The following is a 16,503-nucleotide window of genomic DNA, read 5'->3' as shown; positions in this document are numbered from 1 at the left end:
ACGTGGCCGCGAGTAAGTAGAACATAATAATAATTATTAACATAGACAAAAAAAAATTGGTTTAGAGAACAGTTTAGGATAATTAATATAAACGAGATTTAAAAATTGGTTTTCCAAAGAAGTTTCACTTCAGACGTGTATTTGTACCCACAACATTTTTTATTTTATTACACATACTTATCATGCTCCTTATTTAATAATCAATTATAGGAAACGTACAAATGTCGTAAATAAATAATTATTGTATGCTAATTTAATAACATTGATAAACTAACACATGATGTTAACTTTTAAGGAATACCTATATCGCACCAAATATGTTTGAAAACAATTTAATCACAAAAATTATATTCGCAACCTAATCGCCAACCGATGACATGACAGTTCTTTGTTTGTTTGTCCCAAAGTAGACATCGAGACAAATAATACAATAGGTTATGAGATACAAGAGCAATAGCTTTGTCCCGATCTATCTCAAACTAAGTTGTTTAATGCTTGTTCTTTCTATAGATATTCTAAGGATCTAACTACATAATAATTATTTTAAATCATTACTAAACCTTTATAATGGCAAAAATAGATAGAGAAAAAGTATTGTATTAAAAGCTGTGACATGTCAGTCTTCAGCAATCACTCAGTCTCACAAAACACGTCTTTCTGTTAGTTGTTTTATACTCTTGGCTTCCGTTTCACTGTTGTCAATATTTAGTTTTGAGTTTTGACTTTAGTGGTTTTATTTTTCTCAATGAGTTTGGGAGGGGTGTATAGTGCGTGTTTTTGTCTTCCTGCATGTTCAAATTTTTTTTTAAAAGGAATTAATGTTGTTTGCTTTTCAATAGTACACTTATAAAATATGTTTACATCATTATCAGATATAAAGTGTATTTCTAGTGTTTTTTATGCGAATTTAATAATTAATTGAATGTGAGTGTCGAGAATCATGCAAAATGGCCAACGATTTCTGGTGTTGTACCTGTTGTTCGGAAGCTTTGACTTGTTGGCTACGCCTCAAGTTGTCCCCAGAGGAGATAGAGCAGAGATATAGAAGTAAGGAGATAGACAGAATACTAGAAAAGGACAAGCAGGCACTTCGTCGGCAAGTTAAACTATTGCTTCTCGGTGCGGGTGAAAGCGGAAAATCAACATTCCTCAAACAGATGAGGATAATACACAAAGTGAAGTTCGAGCCGGAACTTGTGCGCGAGTATCAGCATGTGATATACCAAAACATTGTCAAAGGTATACAAGTGTTAGTGGATGCTAGAGACAAACTTGCTATACCCTGGGAAAACCCAAGGAATCTGGACATTGGTCAGCAAGCATTGCATTTCGATAGTTCAGCATCACTTCATAGCGGATTGTTTATGCATTATGCACCTCATATTCATTCCTTGTGGTTAGATAGGGCCATAAAGAGGGCTTATGACAGGAGGAGGGAATTTCAACTGGTAAGTGTCATGTACTGTTTTAAAAAACGAAAACATTTGATTCTATTGAAGTCTTGTGTGGTGGAAAATAGGTACATTAAGAAATATATTTCAATTTAGCAGTAAAATTTAGTAGATATTATATATATTAATTAGAACTATGCATTACCAAAGATTTTTTGCATTCTGCTGTTGATTAATCAGAAGAACTTCAGCCCTTTTTGTTAGTACAAAAACTATTATTACATTACAAATATTGAAATCCATAAAAATAATTACTTGAAATAGCTTGTAAATATTAAATATTAAGATGATTTCTCACTTCTTCATTATGATGACTACTATTTTATTGTTGGTCCTTATTCTCCTCATAATTAATTAGGTTGGTCGGGAATAAGTTTTCAGTGACACTTACTGTCATTTTTTGCCTGTAAATGATCAAATTAGTCTAAAATTTAATCTCTATTTGTATATTCTAAATAGTTAGTTAAATTGAATTGTCTGTTTGCATTATCAAAGTAACAGCTTTAAAAACAATGCATAAATGAATGTATCAGGAAACTTATTTTCAAATTATTTCTCATTTATATAATAGGTAATAAAAGCCTATCTTTTTTATGTAATAGTTAATATTTTTTTGGATGATATATGGAAAAGGAGGACAAATGAGGACCCCATTCTATGGTGTTAAGTGATCACTGCCACTCACATTATCTTGCAATACCAGAGGAATCACAGGAGCACTACCAGCCTTTAAGGAAACTGCACATTATATTTTTGGATGTACCCATGGCTTATCGTCCCGGAAACACAAGGAAGCTCATTCCAAAGCTTTAGTATAGTATCTGGAAGAAAGCCTCCCTTGAAAACCACACTGTGGAGGACACATCCCAGATGGTGGGGATGATATTCTAATTTGTGGTGTGTCATGCGAAGGTGGAATTGGGAGGTGAATTAATTAATTAGATTTTTAGCCAAAGGTAGGTTTATAGGTATTCATGGGCTATTTTCCATAATATGATACATAAAAGTAAGTTTTGACTTAATTCAATGTTCTGTCTATATGAATGGAAGAAATGACTTAAACTAAATATTAGAAGCTATAACAATTTGGCCGGCAACACTTGTGATTCCTCAGGTGTTGTAAGATAATGTGGGAGGCGGTGATCACTTAACACCAGGTGACCTGTACGCTCTTTTGTCCTCCTATACCATAAAAAAAAACAGCTGTGTTGTATATAATTCAGTATATTGTACAATGCATGAATTAAAACTTAAGTTGGTATATATATTTATGGCATATATATTTTATCTCCCTAATGGCTTAAGCACATTAACCATTAAAGATCTAGTTTTTAGATAACATAAAAAACAATTTGTATGTAATTAATATATTAATTATGAATGTTTTATTTCATAAACATTCAAGGGAAAATTACTTTATTCAATTAACAAAAACTACAAAGCTTTGCATTATTTCCTTTACTTTGGGTTTAAATATACAAATTTAATTTAGACCAAAATATAATACTTTTCTATTCACTTATAATCCAAGTTTAGTATACTAAGCTATATAGTCAAAGTCAAAAGTCAAAAAAATCTTTATTCACTGTAAAACTTTATAACTTATTTAGACCTGACTTGCAGTCAGGATGAAGTACAAAAGTTACAATAGCATTCAAATGAGTATAACAATATTCATTAACAAAATTTAGAACATTAATTCCAACTATCTTTATCATTCAAATAATCTTTCACATTATAATAGGCCTTAGATGTTGATTTATTTTTATCAATACATAATAATAAAATATAACACAATCCACTTTAAAAGATTTAGCAATTTTACGGAGCCTAGTAGATGGAATTGCGAGTTTATGTTTGTTTCGAGTATTACTGCAGATAGCCTGTGTAATCTTAATATTTGCATATGAGAAGTAAACATTAGATGTCACTTTTTCAATAAACTATATGTTATTTTTCCATTGAGTGCAATCTATCACATAAAAGGGTATTAAATATAGAAAAACATCCTATGTAAAGGGTGACTGAAGTAGAAGAAGCTAGGGCAATTGGTTGGAACACCACTAACTCACAAAGTACCCATGTGGGACTCGGGTGTGATAATATCTATAAATGTATTTATTGTGTTCATTGGTTCTAGACTATGTAAGTGTTCTCGTTGTGGCATTTGTGACCACACTTACTACTGAGCTGTCAGTATTTCTTTGGTTGACATCATGATGGTCCTACAACATGATCCCTGAATATGTATAGTGGTCTATCGGATGATATGTTTAAGATATAAGAAATATTTGTACCTGCTCGAAAGGGATTTTATGAATTGATGGAGCCTTGTAAAATGGAGATCCGATATCTATGCTTATGTCTGTGGGGTTTTTTGTTACTTTTGTTTTTTTAATATCACACAGTCTGAGGTCCATATTCCAGATGGCGCCTCAATATGTATTATAAAAATATATGTGCTAAGACCATGTGACAGATGTGAAATCTTAAAGACAAGGTGAATAATATGAAATGCAACAATATTTATTGTTATAAATTCATAAGGTAACATTTACAAGATATCTGACTGACTTTACCCAAGCAGGTGTTACTTAGCTGGTAGTGAGAGCTCAGCCTTATTCAATACCCACAAAATAGATTGCTCAGCGGTGCTAAAGAAGTTTTCATTTCAAAAATAAGACAATAAATTGGTGGCAGGTTATCAGCATGTCAACTAACTTGTTACAAAATCAAATAATATAATATAATAGCTACACAAAACAAACGTAATAATTGTTAATTGAGTTTCTTATCTCATTTGATTAGTCATGGAGATGTGTTGCGTCATGCGTTACGCTCGCCAGCCACCGCGGAACAGATGATTGATGCGCACTTGTTTTGATGAATATTAGAAAGTAATCGCAATCGACTGTGAAAAAACGTGATGGGAATATATGACGCGACAACCGGGAAATTCCGGATCTGAAGCCCAGGCAAATAACCGACTAAAATATACCTAATATATGCCTAGAGATGATAGATGATGTCCAGATAGCCGGAAGACGTCCACTGCTGGATAATGGCCTCCCTCAAAGATTTCCAATAAACCAACTATTAACAAATTAATAACGCAGAGCTTAATATTATTTTTGTAAATTCCGAACCTTATTTTGTTTCGCCTTTGAAAAACTGTACAAATAAAAAATATTAATTGTTAAAAGAAAATTATTACCTTGTTACACAGTAAATGCCTATTCGCGCTTCCTTTAATCGCGTTTATATTTTCGCGCATATAATCGGTAAATATATTTTAATAAAAAGGATTCCAATAGGTATCGCTCCTTTGTAAATGCGTTGTCAAATGGACCAATAAAAAAGTAAAATAGACCTAACTACAACCATTTGAAGGAGCTTTAAAAAGCTGCCAAGCAAGAAACAATCACAACAATCTACAAACCATTTGAAGGAGCTTATCCTGAAGATAATAAGTAACCAGTATGGTCAAAAACTTCAAGTAAATGGATTTTTTATAAGTATTTACGGAACAAATAACACCGCGAATAAAGATATTTATTATACGCTTTATATTAGCTTCACCTGTATGTTTGTATGTATGTTTGCAACCGACTTCTTTGGGCGCGATTTTGACCCACTTTAAACGTCTAGATTTCGTTCAAAGTTTGTAGATTTATCGAGGACCGATGACATTACACTAATTTGACTAAAAAATGAAAAAAAAATAATAGCTAAAAAAAACTAAATAGCACGCTTTATATAAAATTCAACTAAAAAATAGGAAATAAATTTAAATTGAAAATAGTGTAAAAAAATATATTTCATTGTAAAAAAAGCGTGGGGTGCTTTTTAAGATATTATTAAAATAATAATTCTTCTACACCCCACAATTTTTATACAATAAAATATATTTTTTTACACTATTTTCAATTTAAATTTATTTTCTATTATTTAGTTGAATTTTATATAAAGCGTGCTTTTTAGTTTTTTTTACCAATATTTTTTTTTACTGTACATACTGTATATCGTAATTAGTAACAATTAGAAATTTATCAATGAACGTCGATCAGGACCATTATACCAGTAGGAGGCATGTTGGTACAGTACGCCGGCTAGGAAGAGGTTTGACAAAATTGAATTATGACCCACTTTGCTGATAACTCTTTTAAAATTATAAAAAACAGTTAGGTTTATAATTGCATGAAAAAGATTGTATGACAATTGGTGGACCTTCACTGTCTTATAAAGTGATAACAGTTAATTAGTAAATGTATGTTCAAGCTAATTTCGACCTACTTGATTATTATGACTGTAGGAAAAAGACATTAAAGGTGGGTCTCGATTCAATTTTGCCATGTGGCATGATTTATTAAGTATTTTTAAAGTAACCTTTACATTGCAAAGGTATCTAATAATTCTTGTTAATTTTGGAACTAATGTATTTTGTACATTTTCTGTAGAGCATTATTTTGTTCTTACCAACTCATGTAATGTGAGTAGTTATTAATAAGCTTATAATTTGTAGCAGATGTTGTAATTACCACAAATTCTGGATAATTCAAAACGGCTATGTTGCGTCTTAACAACATTGCTATCCATAGTAAGATATAACCACAAACATGTCTGTAATTAATCACAATGTATTATTAAAAAAAACGCCAATTGAGCACATGTTTAATGTTTCGGGGACTGTTTTGCAAATTCCATAGGTAGTACAAACATTAATAAAAATACATAATCCTTATAGCGTGATTGTCTGGGAGAATTGTCTATGAACATGTAAATTGTGGTCCTATTTTTAAGATTTTCTTGCAATTCACTTTAATCTATTTAGAGTGCTGGTTTATGTTTGATAGTAGAGAATTATTAAGTCTAAATATTAAGTAACTACCGCCCTAAAGTAAGAAAAAACATAATATATGATAGTAGAGAATTATTAAGTCTAAATATTAAGTAACTACCGCCCTAAAGTAAGAAAAAACATAATATATGATAGTAGAGAATTATTAAGTCTAAATATTAAGTAACTACCGCCCTAAAGTAAGAAAAAACATAATATATGATAGTAGAGAATTATTAAGTCTAAATATTAAGTAACTACCGCCCTAAAGTAAGAAAAAACATAATATATGATAGTAGAGAATTATTAAGTCTAAATATTAAGTAACTACCGCCCTAAAGTAAGAAAAAACATAATATATGATAGTAGAGAATTATTAAGTCTAAATATTAAGTAACTACCGCCCTAAAGTAAGAAAAAACATAATATATGATAGTAGAGAATTATTAAGTCTAAATATTAAGTAACTACCGCCCTAAAGTAAGAAAAAACATAATATATGATAGTAGAGAATTATTAAGTCTAAATATTAAGTAACTACCGCCCTAAAGTAAGAAAAAACATAATATATGATACTAGAGAATTATTAAGTCTAAATATTAAGTAACTACCGCCCTAAAGTAAGAAAAAACATAATATATGATAGTAGAGAATTATTAAGTCTAAATATTAAGTAACTACCGCCCTAAAGTAAGAAAAAACATAATATATGATAGTAGAGAATTATTAAGTCTAAATATTAAGTAACTACCGCCCTAAAGTAAGAAAAAACATAATATATGATAGTAGAGAATTATTAAGTCTAAATATTAAGTAACTACCGCCCTAAAGTAAGAAAAAACATAATATATGATAGTAGAGAATTATTAAGTCTAAATATTAAGTAACTACCGCCCTAAAGTAAGAAAAAACATAATATATGATAGTAGAGAATTATTAAGTCTAAATATTAAGTAACTACCGCCCTAAAGTAAGAAAAAACATAATATATGATAGTAGAGAATTATTAAGTCTAAATATTAAGTAACTACCGCCCTAAAGTAAGAAAAAACATAATATATGATAGTAGAGAATTATTAAGTCTAAATATTAAGTAACTACCGCCCTAAAGTAAGAAAAAACATAATATATGATAGTAGAGAATTATTAAGTCTAAATATTAAGTAACTACCGCCCTAAAGTAAGAAAAAACATAATATATGCTAGTAGAGAATTATTAAGTCTAAATATTAAGTAACTACCGCCCTAAAGTAAGAAAAAACATAATATATGCTAGTAGAGAATTATTAAGTCTAAATATTCAGTAACTACCGCCCTAAAGTAAGAAAAAACATAATATATGATAGTAGAGAATTATTAAGTCTAAATATTAAGTAACTACCGCCCTAAAGTAAGAAAAAACATAATATATGATAGTAGAGAATTATTAAGTCTAAATATTAAGTAACTACCGCCCTAAAGTAAGAAAAAACATAATATATGATAGTAGAGAATTATTAAGTCTAAATATTAAGTAACTACCGCCCTAAAGTAAGAAAAAACATAATATATGATAGTAGAGAATTATTAAGTCTAAATATTAAGTAACTACCGCCCTAAAGTAAGGAAAAACATAATATATGTATTGAATGTAACAAAGAAAGTATTTTTTACCAGTGGAAGGCTCCTTTGCACAGGATGCCACCTAGATTATGGGTATCACAATGGTGCCTATTTCTGCCGTGAAGCAGTAATGTGTACACATTATTGTGTTTCGGTCTGAAGGGCGACGTAGCTAGTGAAATTAATGGGCCAATGAGATTTAACATCTTATGTCTCAAGGTGACGAGTGCAGTTGTAGTGTCGTTAAGAATTTTTGGATTTCTCAAGAATCCTGTGTGTATCAATTACCATCAGCTGAACGTCCTGCTCGTCTCGTCCCTTACTATCATAAATAAAATCTTTTTGCTTGCCACAAATTGCTTAACCCGGTTAACCTACTTAATATAAATACTATATACAACTAGCTGACCCGACAGACGTTGTTCTGTACATAATAAAATAATTCTTGATGCTATGTAATGTGCTCCCTGTTGTTATAATGAAATTGTTTCACAGCAGAACTATCAAACCGTGCGTCAATAAATTCTCTCATAGAAAATATGTCCATACAAAACAAATATTGGAATTAAAAATAATTATGTGTCTCAAATCGAAATAAAAACTATCCTATCTCTCAAGTTGGACTAAACTGCACTCCATGAAGTAATCCCTATTTAAATCCGTGCATTAGTTTAGCAGTCCATCGTGAACAAACATGTGTCACGTAATTTATATATATTATTAAGATTTTAGGTGGCCTGCGCAGAATCAGACAGGAATATAATCCGCTATATAGTAAACGCTCCTTATTCGCGCTTCCTTTATTCGCGTTTTCACGATTCGCGGATTAAAAAAATGCGACCCTATTTGTATATTCGCGGCCAGAAATTCTTTATTCGCGTATCTAACATATTAATAAAAAGTATTCACATAGGTATTCATCCGAATATGGCCGTATATGTGTCGTCAAATAGACTATGAATAAAGCACAATAGACCATATTTACAACCAGTTGAAGGAGCTGTAAAAACTGCCAAGCAAGTTTAAATTACAAAATTCTTTAATCCATTACCCTGCCCGGGGTTAATAATTAATAAATACGGTAAAAATCTTCAATAAAATAGATTTAGTTTGTCACTTAAGAACGTATCCCTATAATCCTATATAAATTACCATTCCATATTGACGGTTTCTTTATTCGCGGCATATTTACAGAACATATACCCCGCCGATAAAGAGCTTTTACTGTACTAAAGTATGCATGCATATTAAAGCTTCTTTATTCAAGGAATCTTTAATATGGTCCTTGTCTACTGGCACTGGATTGTTGTTTTCATTTTATACTCCCTTCCACAATAGCAGTGATGCAGAGATCTAATCTAAATACTACGCCAGGTTATTACAGTTTAAACCAACACTTCCTGAATGCCACTGAGATCTAGAGATCGGGAGCGTACTAAGACTATGTTAAGACTTTTCTTACAAAAAACTTAGCTGAGTGTAAGCTCAGCATAATCTTTGATTCCGTAGCCAAATGACAAAAAGCGGAATCCTAACAGATTCGTCATGTCTGTCTGTCTGTCCGTCCGTATGTCACAGCCACATTTTTCCAAAACTATAAGAACTATACTATTGAAACTTGGTAAGTAGATGTATTCTGTGAACCGCATTAATATTTTCACATAAAAATAGAAAAGTTATTTCACATAAAACTAAAAAAAATATATGATGTACATTACCATGCAAACTTCCACCGAAAATTGGTTTAAACATCGCTCAAAGTTACAACGAACTACAAGAACTTTGATAGTATGTTACTTGCTGCTACGGAACCCTTCATGGGCGAGTCCGACTTGTACTTGGCCGCTTTTAATAGTTATTTGAAAGCTCAAAATCACGCTTAGTACGCTTTATATATCTCTTTTTTTTTAAACAAAAGGAGGACAAACGAGCGTACGGGTCACCTGGTGTTAAGTGATCACCGCCGCCCACATTCTCTTCCAACACCAGAGGAATCACAAGAGCGTTGCCGGCCTTTAAGGAAGGTGTACGCGCTTTTTTTGAAGGTACCCATGTCGAATCGTCCTGGAAACACCAACAAGGAAGTTCATTCCACAGCTTTGTACTACGTGGAAGAAAGCTACTTGAAAACCGCACTGTGGAGGACCGCCACACATCCAGATGGTGGGGATGTTATCCTAACTTGTGGCGTGTCGTGCGAAGGTGGAATTCGGCGGCAGGAATCAGGTGAAACAGCTCTTCGGAACACTCCCAGTGATAAATGCGATAGACACACAATGAAGCGATGTCAAGGAGTTAGACTTGAAATGGATTAGGAAAGACACGCTTCTATAAAACATTTAGAATCTTCAAGATTAATGCTCAATCATTATCTCTTCGTATTAATTTATTCGACTTTGAAGGCTTTTGAATTAACTGCTAACAATCGCGTACGTGTACCTCGTTAATTGAAGGAATTTAGAATTAATAATACGATACTTGTAGTCGCCACGGACCGGCGTCGACGTAAAAACTAACACGCCGTTCTTATCTGCAGTCATATGGCAAGGTGAGTCTTGCTAGCGTTATAGCGGCCGTCGCTGTTGGAATCTTTCTTGGAATGTTTATCCTTATTGCGAGTTTATCTTCTGTTTTATCAACAAAGCAGTTGTAGTTTGAATAATTGAAAATACAATCAGATCAACAGGTGGATCGCAATCGTGTTGAAAAATAAATTTGGATGAAATTTTTGTTTAGATCAACTGAGAATGATTTGTTAATGAATATTGACTCTTAACACGGATTTGATTGAGTTCTCGTGGCAGGCGTCATCATGCTTGCTTAAATATCACTGCTTGTGGCGTCAGCGTGGGACGGGTCGTTCCCTTCCCTAAAAAATAGCTGAGGTGATGTCGCTCGCCCTTGCGTCATGATCCTGTAACCAGAAAATCCGTTTTATGTTTTTAAAATTAAAGTTATTAAGTTAATCGCGAATAAAATTCTCGCAAAATAGGTACCTTTATTTATTTACGGTGTGTGTGGATTGATACATCTACTGTACTCAATAACTATTGTTTTTACGTATTTACTTGTATATCGTGGCTTTAAATATTTGAAGTTTGAAATATTTTTATTGCATCATTCAGATATATTGTAACTGAAATGGTTTGTAAAAAGATGAAGCTGTAATGTTTGTAATAAGTTTCTTTCCACTACTTCTTATTAAAGCTCAACCCTTTCCGTGGCGGTAAATATAAAAAGAAATCTTTTGGACATAAGTGTCATAGTAATTCCTACCTATATGAATAAAATGATTTTGATTTGATTTGTAGGGGTGTTTATTATTAAAAAGGATTTTTTTTAAATAGAAGCGAAGTTCAGATATATAACTATGTGTGCAGGGTTGAGGTATCCTACGGGTATATATCCTGTAAATGGAATTTTTTGATTTTAACTTGATAGATTTGTAGGCTTTGTATTTTGCACCTTTTCTAAATACTTCCTCCGTACAATTATGCAACTAAACAACCTAATGATCTTAATAAGGATTTTCTTGAGGTTGTAGTTATTCGAACAGTTCAAAAAAGGTATTTGGACGTTGTTAACGTCAGATGAGGCCGTCAGTCTGCAACTAACGGCCTATTGTTATATCAAGTTTTCATGGATCAGTATTTAAATATAGCAATCTTATCTTCCAATAAGAGGCAACAATATTCATACAAATATCTACCAAACTAAAAATTCGCTCCCATAGAAAGATCGGTACAACGATCCATAGGTCGGTTATTGAAATGCTAAAAGCAGAAAATGCATTAATTATTAACTTCATCGTAATAGTAACTTCTTCAATTAAGGCGAAAACATAATGTTTAAAATGAGCACTAACAATTATACGCGTTTTAATCCCTTAAAAAGTATTCTTTTTGAATTTGTAACATTATATCGCACGGAATTCTTGAAAAACCCAATAATTCTGGGCGGCACTACAATAATTGTGCTCGTCACCTTGAGACATAAGGTGTTAAGTCTCATTTGCCCAGTAATTTCACTAGCTACGGCGCCCTTCAGACCGAACAGACACAGACACAGTAATGTTTACACATTACTGCTTAACGGCAGAAATAGGCGCCGTTGTAGTACTTCCTTTCATCTCAAAAAATCATTTCATTTCATTGATATATTAATACCGGATGATTCAAAAATCCAGTAGTTATTATTTAAAATAACAACTAGAATTATAGTTGCAATATAAAATTACAATATCATTAATTATCATCACCGCACTACACTATCCAGGTATATTATTGCATGTGTTTTCAAACGTGGCAGGCGCTTAGTAACTTGCTGCGGTGGAGTATTCAAATCGATACGACATGGATATCTTCAAACAGAGCGCTTAGTGCTTACCCTCCCTCAAAGAAAGGCATTCTCGTGTTTCAAGAAAGGCAACTCATATTATTCTTTTCGAATAAAAATTTCAATCAGAATGTTTGGTGCTTTAGGTAGCTTAGTTTAAATCCGTGGAAATAAATATTATAATAGGAAAATATACGAAAATTTGCCCGCTGAGTTTCTCGCGCCCATTCTTCTCAGGTCTGAGGCAGTCTTTTGAATGGGTGGTAGTTTTCGACGTTCAATAAGTGATTTTGAATCCTATTTTGAAAAGCTGATGTTGTGCTAAACTTTATGCTTTATAATTGGAAGAAAGAGGAAAATAATGATCCCGCGGAATGGGGTGAAGTTTTTAGATTATTTGACGATATATTGACCACACATAAACTTATCATGCCTACTATTCGTCTAAGTCGGGTTAGTAATTATTTTGAGGGCAATGTAGGTATATGCTTTTACAACATGATCCCAGAAAATGTTCAAAACAAATGTATTACGAAATTGTTGATAATTTGGTAAAGGTAACTATAACATAAATGACTTTCATAATGATACCACAGATTGGGAATGGAGTGACCGCCGTCAGGCTATTTAAATAAATTATGATTATATCGAAATTTTATTAAAAGAAAGAATCCCGCTGGGTTTCTTGCGGCCGTTTTTCTCAGATTTGAGGCATTAATTTCCGAATAGGTGGTAATATTTGACTGTTAATAAGTGATTCCATATCCTATTTTGAATTAAAATATTTTAATTTGAATATGCGAATAGTTAAATAAGAAATATTTTTAACCTGTACTGTTCGTAATATCAGGGTCAGATTTAAATTATGAATGTACTCAAACAAAAATTTTATCAACATCCGCTTGCGGTTTAAGAGGAATTTAGTGCTTTTAGCACACATGTTAAAGAATATAATGTTTATTAGTATCATCATCATCATCAGCCGGAAGACGTCTACTGCTGGACAAAGGCCTCCCCCAAAGATTTCCACGACGATCGGTCCTGCGCTGCCCTCATCCAACGTATTCCGGCGATCTTGACCAAATCGTCGGTCCATCTTGTGGGGGCCTACCTACCTACGTGGTCGCCATTCGAGGACTACTGCCCCAACGGCCACCTGTCCGTCGAACTATGTGCCCTGCCCACTGCCACTTCAGTTTCGCAATCGTTTGGACTATGTCGGTAACTTTGGTTCTCCTACGGATCTCCTCATTTTTGATTCAATCTCGAAGGGAAACCCTTAGCTTAGCCCTCTCCATTGCCCTCTGAGCGACCATGAGCTTACTCATAAGACCCATAGTTAGCGACCACGTCTGCGTACCGTGAGTCATCACTAGCAACACACACTGCTTGAAAACCTTCGTTTTCAGACACTGTGGTTACTAATTATGTATTAATGATATAATAATTATTTTTGTTTATTAGTATAAATGTACAATGCTGTATATTATTATAATATAGAGTCGAATAAATCGTTTGCATGATTATCCGCAGCAAACATTATCATAGCGTTGGCAACATTAATGAATGTTGAATCATTACAACAAACAAACGCTGTAGCGAAATAGCTCATAACAGGTCATGCACGGAAAGCCATAATTACACACATAACGTTATAGTTTCCAAGGTCCCCGTGAATACCGTGATTACTGGCCGATATTTCTAAGGCCGTGTCATTTTTGTTTTATTATAAATCGTACTTTCTTGGCTTGAAAGTTGGATACCTTAGTTGATGACTATGATTTTTGCGAGACTCATCGTATTTAGTTTCATCCTCAAAGACTCGAGATACTTTTTAATTATCCTTACATTCTACCTTCAACATGCAGCAGACTCCAATAAGTTTATATGTCTCTCCAATGACCTTAGTTTGAATAGGAGGTGAGTTTTCTTTCGTAAAAATAATATAACAATAAAAATTGGTATTTCCTTTCATTTTTAGTATAACATATCTTTGTAAAGTTTGATCCTTATCAACAACAGATTCTATTGATTCAATAATACACGATGTATTTTTTTTTGAAAATTCATTCGGGTCGTTTTCCCTCAAAAGTTCAAGAAATTTAAAAAAACTAAATATGCAGTTTTTGGTTTCATAAATCGAGAGCATGGCTCCTGCCACGACTTTTCTCTAAGTCTCGTAGTTTCCGACTTGGACATCACCGCCCTTATCAAAAACCACCGTGTAAAACTATTATTTACAATACTATGATTACATTAAAAATACACTATTATTACGGGGAAACGTACTAAGAATACTGGCAGCAGTTCCACGTTGGATAGCTAGGCTGATCTGTTGACCGAAATGGCTGCCAGCGCTTGGGTTGCCAGTCCTGCCCTATTGAGGCGAGACGATAGTACTTTGTACATTCTCCGCGCCTCTGCGCCTCACGGGCCACATTTCACTTTTTTAAAGATACCATATCTATATACTAACTCAACAAGTATGATGAACCTATGAACTGCGGAGTAGGTTATATGTTGTTTTAGCAATCAAAAGTAAATTTACGTGCAAACCAAATTCTGGGAAAATTTTCATATTTCAAGTGTAATATGATTTACCTATGAAATAAAAATATTTTTAATTTGATTTGATTTATTAAACATTGTCATTCTTTTTTCAGTTCTGTACGCTAAAATTTATTCATTTTGAAAATATTTCCTATCTAAAAATACGGGAGCGAAAAAAATTTATTGTCTTTTCACTGCCACTTTTTATATCTGTCTATTAGCAAAATTCGGTTTTGAAAAGCCGAAGTTTCGGTCCGAAACGAATGAACCACGAACTTCGAATTAAATCCTATTACCAAAGTACTTCGGATCCGAATAGTGCGGATGGATTTCGTTTCGGAATCATAAAAAGTAAATATAAAGTGAATTTGGGAATAACATAAACGAAAGACAAAATGTCTAATCGCGAACTTCGTATCGATCTTCGGATCCGAAACACATTCGTAATAGGAAAATGTACGATCCGTCAACAGAAACTACGTATTTCGATTTTAGTAATAAGGCTCCTGTCGCCAATTGGTAATCGTAGTGTATCAAGTCTGAAATACAGTAAGCTTAATATAAGTATGACAAATTGTTACATAAACGGTAATTCTCCATTGCCAAAGAGAAACAAGTCGATAAGTGAATACAGTTAAGTTTTTACTTCCAAATCATCTTCATAAGTCTAGGATATTTTCGTTTCATACAGAAACAGCTCGATTTTTTTTTAATTTTGTTTGAGAACCCTATTCTGAATTTTTACTCTTTGGAACTGTGGCACCGCATTGATTGTTTAATACTTTACTTACTGGAGACATTCTAATAAAAGGCGTAAAAGGCATAAAGTCATTTATTTTCTCAAAATTGATTCCTTTTGGAATTCTTTTTGATGTCATTTCTAATAACTACTAGATACTACTACTACTACCGCTTCGGAAACAAATGGCGCTCTGAGAGAGAAGAAGCGGCGCAAGAAACTCTCCAATACAATACTTAGGTACTAAAGTGGAAAAGTCCAAATCGCACTTTACCTTTTTGTGGTAGTTGGTTCGTTTCCCTCTTCTACACCTGGGCTTATACTCTTTACACATACAAAGCGTAGAAAATAAACTCGCTGCTTAGTAGACAGACCCAAACAAGGCTCCATGCGAAATTTCAAGTTTCTTAACCCCAGATTAGTAGTAGCTCAGTAATTTCATTCACAATGTTTGTATTGTGCAAGTCCGAAAACATTGCCATCTGCAGAACCGTCGAGTGTCTTTGTTTTCGAATCGCGTGAATCATCACGTAATTAACCAATAGTACTAATATAGACACGTAATATTATATATGGAACATTGTCGTCAGTACTATTGCGTTACCTATCCACATTTAACGTGAAGTTATTACAAAATATCGAAATAATATTGCATTTTGTAACACGAAAATTGATGGAACTGCAACTTTCTTGTTTATTATTTTTTGGAATTTTCAAATTGCCATTGTCTAAGCAGCTTTTAGAATTTATACTTCTAATATTTGAACAAAAATTCTACGTTTCCTACAAAATTTAAATGTTTTTAACACTTAGTGGGTCAATTATGAATACCCTATAATTTAATATTTTTTGCATATTTGATCACAGGTCAAAGAACTACAAGAGGGACAGTGTCCGCTGAGTATTTAACCTGGGAAACGATAAAAGTTTCGAAGTACCAAATATTGTATGGCAATTGTTTGTAAATGAATTATTATGTATTCTGTTAA

The 16,503-nt window shown here is 32.9% G+C and overlaps 1 protein-coding gene across 1 annotated transcript in view; it reads left to right on the top strand.

The window, feature by feature from the left end:
• Positions 1-652: 652 nt before the first annotated feature.
• The window catches only part of LOC126974870 (guanine nucleotide-binding protein subunit alpha homolog), a 43,377-nt gene continuing 27,526 nt past the window's right edge, over positions 653-16,503 (top strand). The window contains exon 1 of the mRNA XM_050822564.1: positions 653-1,448. Within this exon, the coding sequence (XP_050678521.1) occupies positions 948-1,448 (501 nt within the window). The 5' untranslated portion in view covers positions 653-947. The remainder of the gene's footprint in view (positions 1,449-16,503) is intronic.

This window comes from Leptidea sinapis, chromosome 34 (genome assembly GCF_905404315.1).
Source record: "Leptidea sinapis chromosome 34, ilLepSina1.1, whole genome shotgun sequence".
In the NCBI taxonomy this organism is placed as follows: Eukaryota; Metazoa; Arthropoda; class Insecta; order Lepidoptera; family Pieridae; genus Leptidea; species Leptidea sinapis.
This window is presented reverse-complemented; position numbering and strand designations above follow the sequence as displayed.